The sequence below is a fragment of the Larus michahellis genome, chromosome Z (assembly GCF_964199755.1).
Source record: "Larus michahellis chromosome Z, bLarMic1.1, whole genome shotgun sequence".
In the NCBI taxonomy this organism is placed as follows: Eukaryota; Metazoa; Chordata; class Aves; order Charadriiformes; family Laridae; genus Larus; species Larus michahellis.
This window is the reverse complement of record NC_133930.1, coordinates 26,744,869-26,758,739: the sequence shown is the minus strand read 5'-3', so window position 1 is coordinate 26,758,739 and position 13,871 is coordinate 26,744,869. Positions and strand designations below refer to the sequence as shown.

General features: G+C 45.5%; 1 protein-coding gene across 6 annotated transcripts in view; it reads left to right on the top strand.

The window, feature by feature from the left end:
- The first annotated feature begins 2,859 nt into the window (after positions 1-2,859).
- Positions 2,860-13,871, top strand: part of IQGAP2 (IQ motif containing GTPase activating protein 2) — a 128,840-nt gene continuing 117,828 nt past the window's right edge. For all 6 annotated transcript variants that reach the window (XM_074569702.1, XM_074569700.1, XM_074569698.1 and 3 more), the window contains exon 1: positions 2,860-3,630. In XM_074569702.1, coding sequence (XP_074425803.1) covers positions 3,585-3,630 — 46 coding nt within the window. In that variant the 5' untranslated portion in view covers positions 2,860-3,584. The remainder of the gene's footprint in view (positions 3,631-13,871) is intronic.

Here is a 13,871-nt window from a genome sequence, read left to right as displayed (position 1 = left end):
ACCCAAGAATTTCAAATATCAATATCCTTCGCCATATAAAATCCCTTTGTACACAACAGGACTGTCAGGAAACATGAAGTAGCAGAGGCCTCTGCAGATTTTTTGATCCAAGTGCAGGCAGCAAGGTGGAGGAAGGGTACATTTTCATCCCTCCTTCCTCTCAGATTTCTGTCAGTTTTTTTCCCTGTTAGATCTGGAGCAGTCCATAGCTGCCTCTGAAAATACAGTCAGTGTGTTTAAATACATACTGTTCACCCTGAGCTTGCTCCTATGTTCACTCCCCATGGGAGCAAGTTTCTTCGCTCACAGGCAGGTGTGGAGGCTGGATCCGGACTGTGAGCAAGAACGCAGTGGGAAACATGTTATCCACAGCGCGATGTCCTTGATAATACGGTGAGGACATTGATTGCAAGCTCCATTAAAGGACCCAGAGCGCGAACAGGAAATGTTCACATTCAAACATTTACTCTAGATAACTGGCTACACTGATTTCTTAAGCGCATGCTTCTTAGTAACTATAAAAGCAGAGGGCTTGAGTACTTAAAAGAGACTGTGGCTCATAGCCTTAGATCTGGTGTAGGCTGACTAAAAGTCTGTGGTTGATTTTACATCATCTACTGCAATTCAGGTTCCTGTAAGACGGCGGGAGAATGCAGTGTGCTGCCTTTCTTGCAGCGAAACTTTCCACCCAGCCAAGTGGGCGCTGGGCAAAGCTGCCGTGGCACTTCGTGAGGGGAAGAAGGAGGAAGGGGAGGAGGGAGGTGCAGAGGGGCTGCTCCCAGGACCGATGTGCAGCACCGGGCAGCTTGCGGGGGCAGGCTGCCACCCCTTCGCCTGGCTCCTGCCAGAGGTGTCTAAACCTTCATGCCACCAGCAGCTGATGGAGCTTGCCGTTCGAGTCAGAAAACCAGGGATTAAAAAACCTAATGCAAAAGGTCGTGAGCAGACCTACATGGCTGCTGCTTGTTACTCCAATATTCTTTTACCTGTCTGATCTCCCACTGAGAGCATTTGGTTCCTGTTGCGCCTGTTGTTCTGTGAGCACTACAGAGGTTACTGCTGCCAAAAAAACACTCTCACTTCTCCCTACCCTGGCCTTTCATTTCTCCCCTCGGGCTGCCCCCTGCTCTGTGCTGGCACTCGCATTCGAGAGGTGGCTGGGTGAAAGTGACGGAGGAACTGCTGGCCTAATAAATAAGCCTACCAAAAGGAAAAAGTTAGTTTCTCATCTGGATCAATTAGCTGAGTCCCTGTGAGGTGACAAAAACGCAAGTGCCAGACCAGGGCAAGGGGAGCCATGAGGCAGAGGATGAAGAGGACAAGTTGCAGGTACAGAGGCTGAGAGACAAGGATGAACATTTTCTCAGCAGCAGCGTGAACGTGTGTGCACGTGGTGCCATGGCTGCACACACCCTCATCTCTCTAACCACAGCCAGTGAGGGAGCAAGAAAACACTCCAGAGACTGGCATCATCTCACAGAGACCCTCCAGGGCTTTGCCAGATGCTTCTTCCAGGAGACACCCTGCTGCCACAGTGTCACACCGTGCCTACATGCCCTGCAGACCAGGTTGAGTGCTCAAGAGAGAAGTGTAATTTAAAACATGATGCAGCTCTGCCAAAAACAAGCTTTTCAGGGTGACAAGGCCACTTGATTTTAGTCAGAAAAAATATTTTAAAGAAAACTTTGCAGCGTCTGATTTTGACTAAAGAATAAAAGAAATGGAGGAAGAAAATGTTCTTCAGTATTTTCTTGACTTGGCTGAAGTATAACAGTGTAAAAGGCAGTAAAAATACTCATTTAAAGCAAATGTAATGTTTATGGTCAGCTCAATGCACTTCAAACTGTGAAAGCCAATTTCTTAATTTCCATGTTGGGTTTGGTCACCCATTTTCTTTCTTTTATAAGAGGAGAAGCAAGTAAATGGGTAATTGTTTAAAATTCAAGAAAGTATTTATAAAGCCAAGTGCGGATGCTGGCTCTACCAGTGCCTGCATCACACACCGTTACAGCAAGTCATCGTCCCCAGGCTGCAGGGGTGGAGGAAAAGGGAGCAGAGAAAATAAAAATGACCTCAAGAAAAGTAACAGTGTTTCCTGTTGGGTGCCATTTTTTCTCCTGTACCCTTTTCAGTCCCTTCCTCCTGAATAATCCATGTTTTAATTACTGTCAGGAATGTCTTCCCTCCCCAGCATGTTTTCAACCTGTGAACAAAGACAGGGAATGAGCAAAATGAAGGCCTTGCAAACAACCTACTGATATCCTTAAACCTGTGGAAAACCACAGAGAAGACTCTATAGATGCAGTGCTGGGTTTTTTTATTACTATTTTGAAACAGAGAAACAATCTGCAAACACCTATCAAGAGTCACCTGGCACCTGGCTATGCATTAAATCCCAAGCATGCTCAGGTGTGTCGTGTCTCACGGGCTCTGCAGGGCAGGCTGTGGCTGTGCACAGATGCTGTCTCACTCAACATCTTCCAGTGAACTTCATGTCAGGGGCCTAGAGACTGACAGGAAGACACAGTGCTGCCCTATAACACATCTTCATTTGAGAAACCCCTGCCCACCTCCAGGTACATTTCAGCTGTCACCTGGGAGCCTGTGGCCACACAACAAGAACATTCATCCCACAAATTTGTTGCTCTACTGTCCGAAATCAAGCCCTCTCTGAGGATACCAGGGACACCTTGCAGGGAAGCCATGAATGCAGACACATGCCCTGCTCCCTCACAAAACCCCTCGGAAAGAGGCACCAACACGGGACGGGCCTGCGCAGGCACACCTCACTCCAAAAGTGCCCTGCAGATTGCAGCGGTGGCTTCCCAGTTTGCCAAAAACACTGTGTGTGGAGGGGGAGAGTTTTTCAAAGGAGCAAAATCGCAAGTGGGACTTCTGGGCTTGTTTTTTCACTCCTCTTAACAACCTTGCACTGCCAAAATGCCAAAGGGTACGTGTCTTGTCCTTTTCCATTGTGGGGCTGGGGTTTTTTTTGTTGCTTTTTTGGGGGGGTGGTCAGTGGGGTAGGTAGGCTGCCTTTTTTTTTGGATTTTTTTTTCTTTTTTTTTTTGCATTTCTTTGCTATTATAATTTTTTCTTTTTTACTTTTTGGGTTTAGGGTTTTGTTTTGTGGATTTTTTTTTCTCCTTTTTTTGCTTTCCTTTGCTGCTATAACTTTTTTTTTTCTTTTGAGTTTTTTTTTTGCTCATTTTTGCCCCCTTTCTTTCTTCCTCTTTTTTTTTTCGCTTTTTTGCCCCTTCTCCCCCCCTCCCACCCCCCCCATTTCTTTTCTTTCTTTTCTTTCTTTTCTTTCCTTTCTTTCCTTTCTTTCTTTTCTCTTTGTTGTTTTATTCCCCCCCCCCCCCCGTTGTTGCTGCCAGCCCTGCCCGGTCCGCGGCAGAAGCGCGTCCCCCGGCCGGCGGCGCCCCGCGGCCCGTGGCGGAGCCGCCCCGGGTGGCCGCGTCCCCGCGCGGGGCGGTGGCGGCGGCGGGCGGCAGCAAATCAGCGGGCCCCGGGCCGCGCATAAGAAGGCCGGGCGGCAGCCGGCGCCTCCCGTCCCTCCCGGCGGCGGCGGCGGCGGCAGGATGCACCATGAGGAGCTGGCGCCCCTACAGCGGCCCCGCTATGGCTGTGAGTGGGGTCGGGGGGGGGCCCTTCTGGTTTTTTTTCCCTTTTTTTTTCTATTTTTTTTTTGTCCCCCTCCCTCGCCGCCTTTCTCGGTTTAATAGCAAAACAGGGGCTCGAGAGAAGGTAAAACCCTCCCAGCGCACTCCGTTGCAGCGCTCCGGCTTGTTTTAGGTTAGCTCGCAGAGAGCTCCGCCTGGGTTTTGAACAGGTTTTCTCGGGGCTGCGTTTTTGTTCTGAAAGTTTCTGAATGGGTTGTAGCCGTAATTCCGCATTGCAGCTTGGGAGTTTTAGGTTGGAGCTGGAGCTTTGGAGTTTAGCTTTATAACTTGGTGTTACAGGGATCGCTTCGGGTTGGAACTTTATAACTGGAGATTGTGACTATAACTTTGCATTGTAACTTTGTAACCTTTGGATTATTACTTCAGAATTTCGGATTATAAAATTAAAAATTTGCTTTCTAATTTTATAACCTTGGCTTAGAACTTTGTAACTTTAAATAATAACTAGGGTGAGGCGAGGAGCAGTGCAGGTACCAGGCGTCTCTTTTCAGAGGAGGTGTGTTTGCTTCCCAAGCCTGTGTTTAAGAAAAGCCCTGGAGCACCTTCCCTCCTCCTGCTGCGGGGCTCTCTCAGCATTGCTCTGCCGTGCCGTGCCGGGACCCTGCGCCGGGGTCTGCTTTCTCCCGGCTCCTGTGGGCAGAGCAGTGCAAGTCCTCGGCTTTGCCATCCCTATAAGAAATGCCTCTGGTATGTCAGACATCACAAAATGTGAGCATGCAAATTATGTGCAAAGCTCACAACAACGCCTAGCATCCTGTGGTCTGATGAGCAGCTTCCGAGGTCTTGGCATAGTAGCTTTGTTTAAAACCGGTTCTGAAACCTCCTTTTTGAAAGAAGCACAAAACCCCTTGACAATGTTAGAGGTCACCTCACTTTTGCCCAGGGCGGATAGAAAAGGTGCTGCTTGGCTGCAAGGCCTTCAGCTTGGAGGATGGTGGGACCTCCTGAGGATTTTCCTCTACTGATGCCTGCCACTTGGGGCAGTCGATGGACCCTCTCTGTAGGTTTTGTTTTTCATTTGCACTACCTAGTAGGTGAGTGAGAGACTTCTGAAGGTGTGTTCACAGTTGTCAGTACTGAAAATATTTTTGGTCACTAGAGATGTAGGCTGGGTGCCCATGCTGGCATGTTAGCAAAGGTGAAGCCAGTCATCTCAGCTTGCTGTGCCATTGCGCATGTGGTAGGGCAACATCTGGGTGGTGTGCCACATGTCGCTTTAGCCCCAGTTTGGTGTTTTATCCACTTGCCTGACATGCAGAAACTCCTCAAATGTATGTGGTGTGCCCATCAGGCCCCCAGCAACAGGGGCTTTCCTGTGCAGAGCTGGTCTGGCTGGTACATGTGAACCTGGACAAGCAGCACGTCCTAGTCTGCCATAAAGTCCAGTATGACCAAAGATGAGGCTTTGACATAAAGCACCTTTGTGTCTTGGTTCCTGCCTGGGTGCTGAGGATGATTTATCTTATCGCCAGAGCTGCTCAGAGTATTTTAAGAATCTCAGGCCTTATTTACTGTGGGGAAAGAATGACCACGTTAAGAATGCTGAATATAGTTTTGAAGATACGGTCTGTCTCCTCAGTATCTATGCTTTGCTATAGTAGTTCAGAGCTTTTTGCTGCAGTGAACAGGGAGAATTTGGTGTATTGTGTTGTAGCCACTCTCCTGGTGTTTGATCTCCTGTCCCAGGGGCAGGAGCAGATGAGGGCATCCTTCCTGGCCTTTCTGATGCCACCTCCTTTCTAACCAACACTGCCTGCTTGCTCAGGCTCCAGTGGCTATTCTGTCTTCCCCTGGGTGAAAGGTTGTGGCTGATGTACTGCACTTTTATGTTTTTAGAATGGGTTCTTTTTCTGCAGGAACCTTTGAGATAACATTCCTTTCAAGGGACTGGGAAAAGTCTCCTCAAATATGCCAGGCTGATGCCTATATTTAAAAAAAAAAAACAAAAAAACACTAAAAAACTCCATAGAGAACTCCATACACTAAAGAACAAACCATAGTGTTGTCTGTAGTGCTGTCACAAGTATGGGTGTACATTTGGGTTTTTAGCTTGGGTATAGAAAACCAAATATGCTTTATCTACACTGTATTTGCCTGCTGTTTTGGGAAGAGGAGAGAAGCATCATCTTAAAAAAAAAAAAAAAAGGCTCCCTAACGACTAAACTTATACTAGCATTATCTGAGCTCTTATGAAGCCCATTATAAGTTGTAGATTCTCTGTATAACTAAAACTGTACTTTGGATGACTGGCAAACAGTTCCCTTTGTTGAACACCACATCTATGCTGGATTTCCTAGAAGAGTTAATAAGTTGTCCAAGTTAAGCTATCAAATTGCTAAGACTCCTTGCTTTAGGAACCTAGTACTGTTTTAAACATTTAACTTGGACTTTTGACTTTGGCTTCAGGCTCCTGGCAGAGATTGTGTGTTGCTCTGAAGAAGATTAGCATTTTACCATGGTAATTGTCTGCTAGGAAATATATGAACTGGTGCATGGTTATTAGTAGCATTTCGTTTTGATAACTAGAGAGGAAGACATATGCAAACCTCAGGTATCTTTTGCAGCCTGATGGATACCACTGGGGGAAAGAGTGTCTGTGGGCATAAGACCTTGTAGTACAAAGTGAGTAACTAGGAAGACTTATCTCTAACTTAAAAAAAAAAAAAATAGCTTTGCATTACAAGTTTTGCTAATGTAGTAACACAGAGATATGTATCTAGAAAAAATTCTTAGAACTGATCATTTTCATCTTTAACATCAGGCTGACTGAAACCAAACAAGGCAATGCCTTTCTGGGTGGGTGCTAGTTCAGGATGAATGTGGTTCATGGGAGAAACAGGAGCTCAGAACAAAGTCTTTGAGTCTTCTCTTAGCCTGTTAGGGCCAAAGGCTGGTGGCTTCCTGGACTGCTTGTTGAAACGTGCCTCCAACTCTCTACATGCTGTCAATAGCTTAAAAAAGGATGCAGAAGAGATTTCTGTTGGTGATTCTATGAGTCTTTCAGATATTCATGTCCAGCACCAACTCACGTGAGATCATACAAGTACAAGGAAGCAGCTTATACAGCTGAAACCACGTTAACAGGCACACTGCAACTGAATTTATGTAGCTGGCTTCCAGTCTGGCTACAGCTGTTGCCTGGTTTATTTCTCAATCACAGCACAATCAGATGCAGAAGTTCACAGAATTGCAGAGAACTGTGACTTGTAATGCAACTTGAGGCATGAGCCACTTTTACAACACAAATACTTGGTGCTGTTGAAGATTATGAGGAGAAAAACTACAAATCTAGGATGTGCCTCGGATTAAATGTGAAGTTTCGAATGTAGGAAGATGGCAAAACAGGCAGTGGTGTATCTTTGAGAATGCCTTTTCGCAAACATTCTCAGGTCCTGTATAGCCAGGTCTCCCTGTAACCTATGTGCAGAAACGAATACTTAAGTTTTGTAAGAAATGCCTGAATGATTTCACTACACTTCCAGGAATGTAATAAAGCTACAGTGAGCGAGGCCATGAGTGTCTGGATTTGCAAAGGATTTCAGGCATTTCCATGCTCAGAGTAGCTGAATTAACATATGCCCCAAGTCCCTGTATACAGAGTCAGAGAGAAACGAGATGCTTCAGCATCATCAGACACATCGCGTGGACACAAGCAGCTAAAGAAATCTTCGTCTTTCCTGTTGAAGCTGGAAAGCCAGCTTCACTGGGAATAGGTAGGTAAATATGGGGGAAGCTTGACTACCAAAATCTGGTGATGAGGGCATTGCTTGTGCTTCTGGTCCTGGCTCCCAGGACTGCTTCTGTTTGGCACTAGGAGTTAGGAGATGAGACAAATACGCAGCATGAAACTTTGTGAGGGAGACCTGCCCTGCCCACAGAGACAGACAGGGCAAACCTAAAGTGAAACACAGCCTATGCCTCTCTTTGAAATTGTACCTAGCTTCTTACTTCAGCAGGATGTGAAAGCTTGCAAACCAGTGGCTTTTCGAAAAGTGCTTTACTTCAGAAGCTATAAATTTTTCTGCATGTCTGTTAAGTGCAGGGGAAAAAATGGCTATTTTTCAATTGAAGGAGGGAAAAAAAATCTTTTGGTAAAGGTTCCATAGGATTTTTCTAAGTGAAAACAGATGGGGTTTTTAAAGCTAAAAAAAAAAAAAGCTTAACTGTATCCTATGCATATATATTCTTTTGGGTGTATACTTTTTTGCAGTACTTGTGGTTTATGAGAACACTTTTCTTCTGGTCTTTTTTTTATTGATGGGTGTAATTTGGCAACCAAATACACTGTTTATCTCTTCCACCCTTTTGTAGGTTGCTAATAATTAAACTGCTGAATGAGAACTTGAAAAGTTTAACTGCTTTGTTTAACCAAGTGCACATAATTCATTTGGTAGGAGTGGTTCTCCGTTCTGTGTGCTTTTTGTACAGAGCAGGCTCATCTCCCCTGAAGTCTCTTGGTTAAGAAAGAACAGAGCTATGTTACAGCATGCTTAAAGCTACTTGAATGTTGCTGAAACAAGGAAATGTTAATATTGTGCTGGAAATAGGATTTATAGCGCATATGAGCGTGCTAGATCTAGTCCAATAGTTGAGGCAGGGAATAGGAAGTATGCAGATTTGCAGTTCGCCTCTTCTGTTAAGTGGTGTTTCCTTAATGTAATTGTTGATTTGCTTGATACTGTTGCTGATTCAAGCTGACTATGATTTACTAGCAACAATCTTACATGTAAGATGGAAAAAAAAAAATAATGCTTGGCAGTGATAGGCAGGAGTGGTGGGTCATATTTCAGTGGGATGATAAGCGAGTGCGCTCTCCTGTGCTCTGCTCCGTGCAGGAAATGATTAACCTGCGGTGTTTGCTTCATTTGTTCAGGCTGTTTTGGTGGTTTTTTTGGAACGGGTATCCTTGAACTGCTGCATGTTGTGGAATGAAAGCACAGGTGCTGGACCTGGGAGAAACGACGCCTGCCCTGTCCTGGGGAATACAATTAGGGAGGGCAGGGACTGGGTCCCCAGACTCTGGGGAGGGGGGACAAGCCAGGAGGAGTTCCTGCTGTGGTCACCTTATTTGCCAATCCTTGATGGGATGGGCTGGGACATGCGCTGGGATGCAAGCTGCGTCCTGCACAGTTCATTCATGCATGAGGACTTCCTGCGCCTCAATGCTTGCCTTCACCTTCAGAAAAACACCAATGTCCTCTTCAGCCTGGTGACAGCTGGGCTTTGAAGAGGGTTGTCTGCAGGATACATACTGCCTTATCTTCACTGCTAGGAGGAGAAGGGGCCTGCTGAGAGCCTGGCACATGGGCAGGTTTGTGCTGGTGGCCAGCACCTTGTCCATGGCACTGGTCCAGTTGTGTTTTGCCAGCTGCTATGGCACCAGCCAAGTGTACCCTGGTCCATGGTGGTGATGGGCTGGTGGGACAGGTAGTGCCTGAAGGTTGCTATCTGGTGGCCGAGGGCCTTGGTAGGGCATTGGGGTGTGCCATGTGGCAGGAGAGGGAGGGGATGGGGCCATGGTCCTCACATGGATGTCTTTGGAGCTGAGAAAAGGGATGCTTTCATTTGGAGATCAACTTCATGCTACCCATCAAGCGAGATACTGAATCAGGTAGTGTTGTGTTCATACAAACTCTGCACGGCTGCTAAAAACCTTCTGAAATGCCTAAGCAAATAAACAGCCATTAAGAACCTGTGCTGGTGGCTGATTTCAGTCTTAAATTACTGTTTTGTTCAAATGAGTATGCGCTAGCAAGGAACACTTACCTGGAGGAATTATGTCAGTTCTTTGTTATCACTTATCGCCCAAGTTAAGAGGTCAGCCAGGTATAAATTCTTCAGGAGTCAGATTCAAGGAGCACCTTGCAGCTCTGACTCACAATTGCTGGCAAACCACTGCAAGCCCCTAAGGACCTGTTGCCTCAAGGTGTGGTGCCTGCCCTGACTCCAAGCCCAGATCTAAAGCTGGCAGAAACCACTGTCCTCATCCCAGGTGCTTCTCTTGGCTTGGGTGTATCAGGCTAAGCAGTCTGTGGCTTCAGCTAAAGTGGGTGATGAAGGATGTGGTCTCTGCCAGTCCTCCCCTGTGGACTCTGACTTGCTTCTTTCAAAGTGCAATAAAAGCTCTTGTGGCATCTAGAAAGTATTTAAACTGATTCTTACCAGGCTCCAAAGTCTGCTGGGAAATATGTAGTCATTCATGCTGTCCATCCTCTACTGGCTGTTCTTCCTGAAAATTAAGGGTATCCTCCTGCATTTGTGCTTGATTTGTAAAGCTGCTCAGTACACAGGTTATATTTGCAGAATCAGAGCCTCGCAGCTTCTAGGAGCATAGCACAGATTAATCCAGGGGCAGCTGGAATGGGAAATGCCCAAACTCTGTACAGAAATGTGTTTCATTAAGGGAACTGCTCTTTCACAGGGTTGTAATGTCAAACTGTAGACCAGTAATTGTTTTACTTTGTTTTTAAAGGCATTTTGAGAAAGTTTAGATAAGTGCAGGAGGTATCTCTGTCTAAAAGTCTGGTTGAAGTGATTAAAAACAAGGTAAAAAGCTTGAAAACTAAACAAGCACACAGGTTTGGTTTGCTGAAAACATGATCCTGTATCTAGGGTCATCTTCTTTCATGAGAGAAGCTGGTATTTTTAACTGGTGTTAATTACATCAAGATCCTACCTCCCACCTTGCTGCAGGCTGTTGCAACTGGTGAGGTTTCAGCAGCCTGGACTTGCTATGGTGCCTCAGCTGCTCTGTCAGGCTGCTGTGGTCTTCACCTCTCACCAACACACATACGATGGCACAGAGACTTAATCTTCCACGAAGCTAATCTCTATTTGCAGAGCTGATTTGCATTCCTGGATTTGCAGTCACTTCAGGCCTCTGCAGGGGCTGGCTGCAGATCTCGCAGCTGTGCCTGCTGTCCTGAGGCGGAGGGGACTTTCTGGCCAGGTGGGACTGTGGCAGCCAGAATTTAAATGCGTTTAAATTGCTTTGGAACCGCACCCTGAAGCTGTGGTTTTGCATGTGCTTTCAGTCAGCTCTGCTGGTGGAAGAAGCAACCTCGACTCCTCCCATGGGATTATTTTTGGCTGGACTAGGTCCTTGGTCTGGCTCATAGCAGGAAGCCACAGGCAGGTCTGCCAGCATGATGTAGTAGCTGGAGCAGGGATGAGCACAAGCGGTTGGGGGAACAGCAGGTTGAGTTGATTTAAGTTGCTTTACTGCTGCACATATAGATCTGCAAAGCGTGTGTGTGGTGGGGCAGCAAAATATGCAGGCAGCACATGGGTGTGGACTGGGGCACATAGGAAGGAGCAGTGTGTGTCTCCGTGGTGTCCCCCAGGTGCCTCTGCTGCAGTGCTGCTGCCACCCTGGTGCTCTGCTGCCTGCCAGGGCTGGGGCTGCTCTCAGCTCTCCTGCAGCCCATGGAGTTTTAAGTTACAGAGTTGTTTTTGAGGGAATTTTGTCTCTAGCACTGTAGTTTCATAGAGCTCTAAGTGTCAGTAAAAGCTCTGCAGTGTTCGCCAGGCAATGCCACAGTGGTAAGAAAATTTTAAGAAACTGTCTAAATACTAGACTACTTGAACAAGAAAGAAACATAAATGCTTTTTTGTAAACAAAGTAAGATTCAAGATACTTTTCCAACCCTTTTCTGCTGGTAAAATTACTCTTGACTGGCAGGGCCTCAAAACTGTAGGGATGAGATGTGACTTGTGGTATGTGCTGCTTATTTCTGGGACTCTTAGTTTTTCAAGCCCAACTGATTTACCCAATCAATAGCTGGCTGGCCTCTTTTCAGTGGTAAACAAGTCTTAAATTCCATATGTTCTAAATACAGTATAGCAGAATAAATAATGCATTGAAATATCAGCATGGATATGTGGTGGTATAACTGAAAAGGAACACAGAGGAGTCCTGGGGAGAGCAGGATTATGTTTAGATGAATCTGGGACAGAGCTTTTACCAAGGAAAAATTACCAAGCTGCTTTTACAAAACCAGGATCACAGTAAATGTGACTTCACTACATCTGACCTCAGAAGTTGTTTCGGATACTGCTTTTCAGACCCCAGCAGAGCACAGACTTCACAGTGATTTAGCAGAGAGTAGGAGATGAACCAGCCTTGGTCTGGCTTTTGAAGTTGCACGGCAGCTGACTACTGAAGGTGGGTAGACAGCTTACCTGCAAGGATTGGATGTGACCGCCTGCCACTTTGAATTTACATCACCTCTGACTATGGTAATGATGTTTAACAAATGGGTTAGGATGGTCCAGAAAATATACAGTTTTTATCACAAGTAAAGTAAGCTCGTTGCTTGTGCTCCAATTTCTATCTTCATACAGATCACGAGAAGTAAGACCACATGGTTTTCCTGAAGATTTCACTGACATGAGTTACTTTAAAACAAAATGAATCAGATTTCTTGTATTGTGGGTAGTAACAGGCAAAACAAAGGCTGGTGTTTCCTATAACACTGAAACATGGCAATAACAGTCAACGGTTTCCCCTTTTTTTTTTTTTGCCACACTTGAACAGAATTTAGTAGCTCCATAAATGTTTACAGAGGTTTCTGAAAAAAGTAGAGATGGATTTCTGCAATGTTCATCTGCATCCTTTTTTCCTAAAACTATGGTGAGAGGGTGCTGACTGGTAGGCTGCTTCAGTCCACGCTGCAAGTGCTGCCCATTGGCAGGCCTATCTGGACTCCCCAAAACGATGAAGGAATGAGCAGCCAAGACTTTTGGGCTCCTATAGCAGTAGCACAATTGGTCTGCACTAGCTTCTTGGTCACACTTGAGATGCAAATTTACATCTAATCAAGTTATTTCAGTTTAATTTCCTCAAGTTATAAAGTATAGACTTTTTTGGAAGCTGGTCATTTGCATGAAAACTGATACCAATTAGGTAGAAGTATTTTACTTATGCTCACTCTTGACAGCCTTTAGCGTGCAGGCCAGGAGAAGCAGAAATAATGCTGGTGAACAAGTCTTGCTGTGATGCTGGGTCTCTACAGAAATATTTCCCGTATAGAACAGGAGTGGCAGAGACTCATCTGGGCAAGATATTGCTGATGGAGTAGCTATTTTTTCAGACCGCGTTTCTCCTTGTAGCAGCTGTAAATGTGTTATAAGAAGGCTGACCATAGAGCATGAGCTGGAGAACAGGGCAAAGCTTGGGTGAAGAACCATTACAAGTCCTAGCAAAAGTCTTGATTTTTGAAGTAATGCTGAAAAAAAGGAAGCAGACCGCAGCTATGCAAAAGATGAAAAAAGTCAGTGCTCAGCCCTGAGGATGTGAATTTCCTTGTTAGGTAGAGACTTCAAAACTTGCAAACACAGCTTAATTTGATTTTAAGTTTATGTGTGTTTCTTGTACTATAGTTGCCATAACAGTCATTGAAAGCTAGTTAAGTTTCCTTTATTTTAGTGGTTTTGGTATTGCTATTTCAAGCAGAATGCTTTTTTTTTTATATGCTCCTGATATTTTATTCACAACTGATATTTAGTGTTGTCACCGTGGTGCTTTTGTTAGTGGAAATGCATTCAAGGCAGCGAGGAGGCTGTCCTGTGGTCAGTGCTTGCTGCATTAACCCACACTTTACTTTTTGGAGTGGGTTATGGAGTAGACACAAGCAAGTAACCTGAAAAAGTAAGTTCTTCAAGATGAGATGGACAAGGTTTTGTGTCAGTTTAGAGGAAATATGAACTTAGTGGAACTAAAACATTTATACTTAAACTCGTGAGTGTGTGATTTGCATGAATACTTGTAAGGGCAGCTGTCACAGAATCACGGTATGGTATGGGTTGAAAGGGACCTTCAGGGAACATCTAGTCCAACCCCCGTGCCAAAGCAGGTTCACCTAGAGCAGGCTGGACAGGAACATGTCCAGGCGGGTCTTGAATGTCTCCAGAGAAAGACTCCACAACCTCTCTGGGCAGCCTGTTCCAGTGCCCTGTCACCCTCAAAGTAAAGTCTTTCCTCATGTTGAAATGGAATTTCCTGTGTCCTAGCTTGTGTCTGCTGACCCGTGTCCTGTCACTGGGCACCACTGAGGAGAGTTTGATCCCATCCTCTTGACACCTGGCCTTTAGATATTTATAAGCATTGTTGAGATCCCATCTGTCTTCTCTTCTCTTCTCCAGTCTAAACAGACCCAGGTCTCTCAGCCTCTCCTCATAAAAGAG